The sequence below is a fragment of the Salvelinus alpinus genome, chromosome 3, assembly GCF_045679555.1.
Source record: "Salvelinus alpinus chromosome 3, SLU_Salpinus.1, whole genome shotgun sequence".
In the NCBI taxonomy this organism is placed as follows: Eukaryota; Metazoa; Chordata; class Actinopteri; order Salmoniformes; family Salmonidae; genus Salvelinus; species Salvelinus alpinus.
The window spans coordinates 31,496,233-31,505,017 of record NC_092088.1 but is presented as its reverse complement, the minus strand read 5'-3'; the positions used below and the strand labels follow the sequence as shown (position 1 = coordinate 31,505,017).

Sequence of the window (8,785 nt, the reverse complement as noted above, 5' to 3'; positions counted from 1 at the left end):
CACACTGAGTTGCCTCTAACCGTCTCTATAAGGGGTCTGGATTTATGGTGTGTTCACATGCTAGTAGTGTGGGGGCTGTACTTTGGCAAAGTGGGTGGGGTTACATCCTTCCTGTTTGGCCCTGTCCGGGGGTATCATCGGATGGGGCCACAGTGTCTCCTGACCCCTCCTGTCTCAGCCTCCAGCATTTATGCTGCAGTAGTTTATGTGTCGGGGGGCTAGGGTCAGTTTGTTATATCTGGAGTACTTCTCCTGTCTTATCCGGTGTCCTGTGTGAATTTAAGTATGCTCTCTCTAATTCTCTCTTTCTCTCTTTCTTTCTCTCTCTCGGAGGACCTGAGCCCTAGGACCATGCCTCAGGACTACCTGGCATGATGACTCCTTGCTGTCCCCAGTCCACCTGGCCGTGCTGCTGCTCCAGTTTCAACTGTTCTGCCTGCGGCTATGGAACCCTGACCTGTTCACCGGATGTGCTACCTGTCCCAGACTTGCTGTTTTCAACTCTCTAGAGACCGCAGGAGCGGTAGAGATACTCTTAATGATCGGCTATGAAAAGCGAACTGACATTTACTCCTGAGGTGCTGACTTGCTGCACCCTCGACAACTACTGTGATTATTATTATTTGACCATGCTGGTCATTTATGAACATTTGAACATCTTGGCCATGTGCTGTTATAATCTCCACCCGGCACAGCCAGAAGAGGACTGGCCACCCCTCATAGCCTGGTTCCTCTCTAGGTTTCTTCCTAGGTTTTGGCCTTTCTAGGGAGTTTTTCCTAGCCACCGTGCTTCTTCACCTGCATTGCTTGCTGTTTGGGGTTTTAGGCTGGGTTTCTGTACAGCACTTTGAGATATCAGCTGATGTACGAAGGGCTATATAAATAAATTTGATTTGATATCTGAGTTATCTGAAGTTCGTAGTTCCGACTGGGACATTTCACTTGTAATTATGATCAGGAGGGTGATTCAAGTGGGAAACTCAGAGAAAATGTTAATTAACCAAGTTGTGATGTTTCACCACTGGCTTTTCACTTTTTCAACTAAAAGATTACCACAAATTAGTTTTTGACAATTACAAATATGTAAAGGTGAATAATGTAGCTAGTTTGACCATATTGTCAATGATAAGCAAGCTAGATAACTTTATTATCTAGCTAGCTAAAATCTTACTGGTTGAACAATTGTTCTGACTTAAAAGTACTTGAACACAAACATGTTGGACTTATGACCTCTTTATTGGGAAGTTTCAATCATCCGACGAACATGTGAATGCCCCATTAGTGTAGAGATACTTGCAAGATCATATGTTTGATCATGTCTGCCAAATATCATATGCATGGACATTGATAACGGGTGATTGTTCAATCGAAATTGGATTCAGAATGGTGTGTTAATGCTCATTTCACATAGGGTTAACATAACCAAAGTATTTTTTTCAGAATAATTTATTGTAGAATACCTTCAAAAACAAAACAAAACACAAGCTAGACAAATAGCATTGCATAATTTCCCATATATATACAAATGACATAAAACAATGTATGTGCTTGAAAAAAAAACGTATATTTTGTGGTCATGTTATTAATTATTGTATTATATATTTTTATTGTATTATGTGTCTGTTAATAAAATAATTGTATTAATATCATTTTTCAAATTGCATAAAAGCATCCTGAAGATTGCATAGACATTCTCTCCTTCTGTTAATGTGTGGCTGTGTATCAATTGCAGCCTTGTGTGTGTGTGTGTGTGTGTGTGTGTGTGTGTGTGTGTGTGTGTGTGTGTGTGTGTGTGTGTGTGTGTGTGTGTGTGTGTGTGTGTGTGTGTGTGTGTGTGTGTGTGTGTGTGTGTGTGTGTGTGTGTGTGTGTTTGGTTTTGGGGACATTTCACATGTCCCAAAAAGGAACAAGGATATTTTAGGCTTAGGGTTAGAGGTTAGGGAAAATAGGATTTTAATGGGAATCAATTGTTTGATCCCCACAAGGATAGTAATACAAACGTGTGTGTGAGAGAAATAATTATTTTTCCAAGAAGTACTCCTCACTGGCGTGACATCATTCTAACAAACTCTGTGGGAGAGAAAAAAGGAGAATGTAAGATACTACACAAACATACAGTACAAAACATAAATACAGTTAATGAATTAATACATACATCTCTATCACTTATATTCTGCAAATAGCTCCTCATTCCCCACAGTAGGATTCAATGGTCAACAACAACAGTGTCAATGTGTATTGGTGCTGTGTCTTTTTGTCATCTATGTTGTTTTGTCTATGCTGCCATTGTTGACGTCTGTGTTACTGCTGTTTGTGTCTAGAGTGTTGTAGCGTCTGACTATGTTATTTGTTGTTGTTTAGATGACCATTGTCAATTCTCCTTACCTTCAAAGTCTACTGTCCCGTCACCGTTGTTGTCAGCCTCTCGTACCACAGCGTCAATCTCTCTTCGAGACATGTGCTCCCCCATCAGCTTGGTCATGGCGTTTCGTAACTCCTCTGTTGTGATCTCTCCATCTCCGTCCGCGTCAAACTAACCAGAGAGGGGGCAAGGATTTGAGTTTGCATAATCAACCAGCTAGATTATATTATTAAACGGAGGGTAGCGAAGAGTACAATTCCAATGAAACTGAGTCAGACTAATTGAAACAATATTGATCCAAACCCTGGTTAAGAGAATGGTATGAATGTACAAAGTCTTACCATCATACAAAATCATAACAAAACTAGAAAAAAGTGGTTCTGAGTATGATTATGGTCTTGATAAGGTGATACTGAACTAATTCTCTTGCACTGACTCTATGCACGCACACTGGACTCATTTATTGTTATTCGTTATTCACTATGTATTTTTTCCTCGTGTCACTATTTCTCTTTTTATTTGAGATTTTTAAATCTTTATCTTAAACCTGTTAGTAAGCATTTCACTGTGAGCATTTCTACGCCTGTTGTTTACACAACATGTGACAAATAACATTTGATTTTCTATGGTCAGTGGTGGAAAAAATACCTAATTGTCATATTTGAGTAAAAGTAATACCTTGATAGAAAATGACTCAATGTCACGGATCCCTCCGGAACTTTCATCACGCACACCTGCCCCTATTCCCACTGATTAGTATTGGTACATATGTGCCCTTTGGTTTCCATGGTCTTGTCGATTATTGTTACAATGTCCGTTGGTGCGTGTGAGTACCTGTGCTGTGTGTTTTGGGGATTTCGTGCCCTTGTGGATTGAGCAGATGGTTACGGGTCTCGTCCCGTGTGATAATCATTGTGCGCATGTGTTATTTTTTTGGAGGTACTCCTCGCTCTTTTGTTTGGGTTTCAACCCTGTGTTTTTGTTACGTGTTTGTTTGGTCTTCGTCCCAGTGCCTTTACACCGCACGCTGTAATTTGGGTTTAATTTATAAAAACGATTACGCATTCCTGTTCCTGCGTCTGCCTCCCGATCCTTTATGCCAGCGTGACACACCAGTAAAAGTGAAAGTCACACAGTAAAATATTACTTGAGTAAAAGTCTAAAAGAATTTGGTTTTAAATATACTGTAATTGCTAAATGCAATTGCTAATATATTCTTAAGTATCAGAAGTCAAAGTAACAGTATAAATCATTTCATATTCATTATATTAAGCAAATCAGACAGCACAATTTCCTTGTTTTTTTTATTACGGCAAGCCAGGTGTACACTCCAATAGTTAGGCAATAATTTACAAACAAAACATCTGTGTTTAGTGAGTCCACCAGATCAAAGGCAGTAGGGATGACCAGGAATGTTCTCTTGATAGGTGTGTGAATTTGACCATTTTCCTGTCCTGCTAAGCATTAGAAATGTAACGAGTACTTTTGGGTGTCAGGGAAAATGTATGGAGTAAAAAGTACATGAATTCTTTTAGGAATGTTGTCAAAAATAGAAATAGCAAAGTAAAGTACAGATACCCCCCAAAAACGACTTAAGTATTTTTTACTTAAGTACCTTGCACCACTGGATATGGTTGAATAGGGAGAGCATCAGGAAAGTTTTTTTTTGTTAGGGTATCATGTTGGTTGTCTTTGCACAATTCCCTGACCATTTCAGATGGGTTATTCTGGGAACTTGGATGACTTCTCTCTCTCACCTCTTTGAAAGCATCCTTCAGTTCTTTCACGCCGATCATCCCAGCAGTCTCAGCCAGCAGCTTTGGGGCCATCAGCTCAACAAAGTCCTCAAAGTCTACTCTCCCACCAACTAGGAAATTGGAAGAGATTTAAACAATTATAACGAGAGTTCCACTAACCTTAAATTGCTCTAGTTATGACTGCTATTCTGGTACTGTGGTCCTCTTCAGTATTGTATATTTATCTGAATTACTTCTAGGTTTGCAAAATTCCTGCAACTTTCCTAAAGTTCCCAGGTTTTTCTGAAGTCCTGGTTGGAGGATCCCCAGTTGGAGAATTCCCTCCCTGCTTATTCCCTCCTCATTCCTGCAACCGGGATTTCTGACAAACCTGGGAATTTTCTAGAACCTGGGAAAGTTTCTGGAATTTTCAACAGGGAATTTTCTAATGACTCACGGTTCATGTTGATGTTCTGGCTCAGCTCGATCAGCTCCATCTCAGTGGGCATGTAGCCCATTGTCCTCATCAGGTTGCCCAGGTCCTTGCAGCTGATCAGCCCGTCCTTGTCCTTGTCGAACTCAGTAAACGCCTCGCGCAGCTCTGAGAGACAGTAGGAACAACTTATCAGTCTAAAAAGATACTGTGAGAGACCATGAGTCAAGGCAAACCTCTTGGGGAAGTTAGAACATTTCCTTCTCTGTATTTTCATTTGCTTCAGAGGGTACATCTATAATGAGATGAAGACTTTTTTTGAGTTTTCTTCAAGATACATGATAAATGAAACATAATTGGTAGATGGACATTTGAAATTTACTGTAAGGATAATCTTTAAAAAAAAGTATTTTCCATTTTATCATAAATCAACCAACATTGAGCATTATTTAGAAATTGGTTGTAAAAAGTTACTAATATAACTTAGAAACCCTGTTACATTGACCAAATGGAATGGAGGACAAATGGAAAGAGTGCGATGACGCTGACACAATTTTCTTTTACCTTCAATTTCGTCATCGGCCAGCTCTCTGTCCTGCAAACAGTATTTACCAGAGTAAATTTATGTCGGATTTGATAGAATGTCTGCTTAGAGAGATGGTTTAGTAATTTGCATGAAGAATACTTCAATTTAACATATTACCATAAAGTGTGCTTTTCATTTGATGCATGATAATGCAAATAAATATTTCTCTATAACACAACACCTAATATTTTTCGACTCTCTCTCACACACGCGCGCCACACACACACACACACACGCACACACACACACACACACACACACACACACACACACACACACGTGCGCGCTCACACCTGAAAAGCATCCTTTCTCTATTGCACCCAACATTTTGATTTAAAATGACACAAACCGAAATGAGATTATGCCCAGATATTTAGAGAGGTCAGAGTGCATGTGCATGGCAGCTACCCATATATGAAGATAATGCCCATATATGAAGATAATGCCCATCTAGCAGGCAATATTTGGGGAGTAGTGAACCACATGTAGTTCAGCTAGTAATTTAACTACATTATCTGCAGTAGCTTGGTGGTAGTTGAACTAAATTCAAATCTAGGTCGTTTTTTCATTGGTTAATTACTTTTGTAGTGGTGTTGCTAACTACAGGAACTACATTTTTTGGCAAAAAAAATATAAAAAAATAGGTGATGTAGGCAATACTTTATTTTCTTTTTCGGCATCAGACCGAAAATTGTCACTTGAATTTAAAAAAAAAAGTTAAATATGCTAAATTGCACAATCTGGTAGCATATGGCTGTGAACGTGATCTGTCCTTGCAAATTGTAGTCTATTCACATTAGAATAAGTTAAGCTATACTAAAGTTATCCTTAAGCTTTTGTGTGTGTGTGTGTGTGTGTGTATGTGTGTTTAAAAAAAAAAAAATGTAATGAATGACTTTATCAAAGTAACTTTAGTTAAGTAAACTACATTTTCTTAAGGGTTGCTTTAGTGTAGCTTAACTTCTTCCAGTGTGAATAAATTGGTAGCTTGGTAAACTATATTTTCAAAGTAGCTTCCCCAACACTGCTAGCAGGTAGAGAGATAATGCCCATCTTTCTCTCTTTCTCTCTCAATTAAATTCAATTCAAAGGGCTTTATCGGCAAAGCACGTGAAATAGATAATAAACAAAAGTGAAATAAACAATAAAAAATGAACAGTAAACATTACACTCACAAAAGTTACAAAGGAATGGAGACATTTCAAATGTCATATTATGGCTGTATACAGTGTTGTAACGATGTGCAAATAGTTCAAGTACAAAAGGGGAAAAAATAAACATAAATATGTCTCTCTCTCTATAATATTTTCTTTCACAATCCACTCAACATATCATATTAGTTTGCCAGCACTTCCACACATACAGCATATTTTAGAATAAAATGTTTGTGAAACTTACAATATGCTTCCCTCCCCTCAGGAAGACGCATGCTGCTCCTAAACTCATGTCTGTTAGATAGGGAAACAGTCAAAGATTAGCAAAGGTCCCTTGTCTTTCTTTAATTAAGTGTATTTTACTTTATTGTACTCTACTCTTCTGTATTTGGCATCACTGGGGGGGGGGCAGGATTAGTCTGCACTGACTAGTCTGTTTTTGTGATCTACAGGATTTAATATTTATATATGTTCATATTTAAAGTACATGTTTGTACTTTGAGTGGTTGTACTTGTACATTGTACATTTACATTTGAGTTATTTAGCAGACGCTCTTATCCAGAGCGACTTACAGTTAGTGCATTCATCTTAAGATAGTTAGGTGCGACAACAACACATCTCAGTTATAGTAAGAACATTTTTCCTCAGTAAAGTAGCTATCAGCAAAGTCAGTGCTAGTAGGGGGGGGGGAGGGGAAGAGTCAAGTGCGGGTGTTAGTTCACGAAAGGCAAGTTTTGTAGTAGTGTGTGTGTGTGTGTGTGTGTGTGTGTGTGTGTGTGTGTGTGTGTGTGTGTGTGTGTGTGTGTGTGTGTGTGTGTGTGTGTGTGTGTGTGTGTGTGTGTGCGCGCGTGCGCGTGCGTGCGCGTGTGTGTGTGCGTGTGTGGGGCAGGTAACCTAACAGTATAGCGGCAGGTAGCCTAGCGGTCAACGGTGTTGTGCCAGTAAAACCATAAGGTTGCTGGTTCGAATCACCGAGCCGACTAGATGAAAATCTGTCGATATGCCCATGAGCAATGCGCTTAACCCTAGCAAGTCACTCTGGATAAGAGTGCGTGTTGTTTATAAATAAAACATTTGCGATAGTATGTATTGATACTAAAACTATATGCATGGTGAAAATCCATTGTAGTTTCCATTCCATTTCCATTGTAGGCTTTTTAATCCACATATGACTGTCACACAGTAAATTAATGCAGGCATTATCGTCATGATGTTAATCTGCAAATGTTGCTATTTTGTAAACAAAACAGAATGGTGTATATTCACTTACCGTTTTATTTTCCTCTTCACTCAAGTATGTGCATCAATATCCCTACTGTCGGAGATGAGTGGATAGCCCTCTTTCTCTCTTCTCCTCGTTTTCCCTCTGCTCTATATGTGTCCACTCCCTCTTTCAGCAGTCTGCCCTGCCTCTCTGTCTGACTGACCGACACTCTTGAATTCTGTGAGGATGGTGAGAAGGTGTGGTGTGTCTGAGGTTGCATTTAGGATGGAGGGGTTATATGAGTGACAGGAGGGGGATGGGGGAGGGTTTGGAAGGCTGGTCATGGATGATCGAATCGGTTGTCCCATTAGTAAACTCTGCCCCTATGTCACAAAATTAAACAACTCACAGTACAACAAATGTATAAATACAATTCATTTACATTAGATACCATTTATATTTTTTTATTCATTTTCAAGCAGAAATTTGCACTACAACACATAATTCATAAATTAGGGTGGGTGGTGACATTTCAATGATATCATTAAATCAAATATTCATAAAAGAAGGTGGCTGTATACATAGACCGGTGGAGGAGGAACATAATACAAGTATAGTGGCGCACACATATTAGATACAACTGTGGATACAATTACTTGTTCTCATTTGCTCTTATGCATTCATAAAATTCTGCACTATTTGCAAAGTTTTCTTTAATTCATATCACTATCTAAATGTTGTTTTAGCTCAATGATTACCTCAATGCTCTCGATACCCATTATTTTATCATCGGGTGCTATTGTTGCATGTTCCATTATCATGTTTAATGTGCATTAGTAAAGTGAAGTTGTGCCTCAGACTTTGTGTAATTGTAACGATTGTCGTCTGGAGAAAGAGAAGAGGACCAAAGTGCAGCGTGGTACGTATCCATAATACTTTTAATCAAGATGAATACACGAACAAAAACAACAAAACGACCAACGAACAGTTCTGACAGGTGCAACAACACTAACCAGGAAATAACCACCCACAAACAAAGGTGGGAAAACAGGCTACCTAAGTATGGCTCTCAATCAGATACAACGATAGACAGCTGCCTCTGATTGAGAACCATACCAGGCCAAACACATAGAAATAGAAAACCTAGACCTACAACATAGAATACCCACCCACATCACACCCTGACCAAACTAAAAATAGAAACATACAAAGCAATCTACGGTCAGGGCGTGACAGTAATCCTACCTATGTTTACAGAGGCATCAATGGAAAGGGTATTTGAGGATTGGATTTAGAAAATCAACTTGTA

General features: G+C 39.0%; 1 protein-coding gene across 1 annotated transcript; it reads right to left on the bottom strand.

Moving 5' to 3' along the window:
• Positions 1-1,455: 1,455 nt before the first annotated feature.
• cabp5a (calcium binding protein 5a) lies at positions 1,456-7,727 on the bottom strand. The gene is made up of 7 exons (XM_071391113.1): positions 7,543-7,727; positions 6,516-6,565; positions 5,096-5,126; positions 4,556-4,699; positions 4,120-4,229; positions 2,386-2,533; positions 1,456-2,070 (listed from the first exon to the last, which is right to left on the bottom strand). Exons 2-7 carry the CDS (start codon positions 6,561-6,563, stop codon positions 2,042-2,044), a joined length of 510 nt encoding a protein of 169 aa, XP_071247214.1. The 5' UTR covers positions 6,564-6,565; positions 7,543-7,727; the 3' UTR covers positions 1,456-2,041.
• Between the last annotated feature and the right edge of the window lie 1,058 nt (positions 7,728-8,785).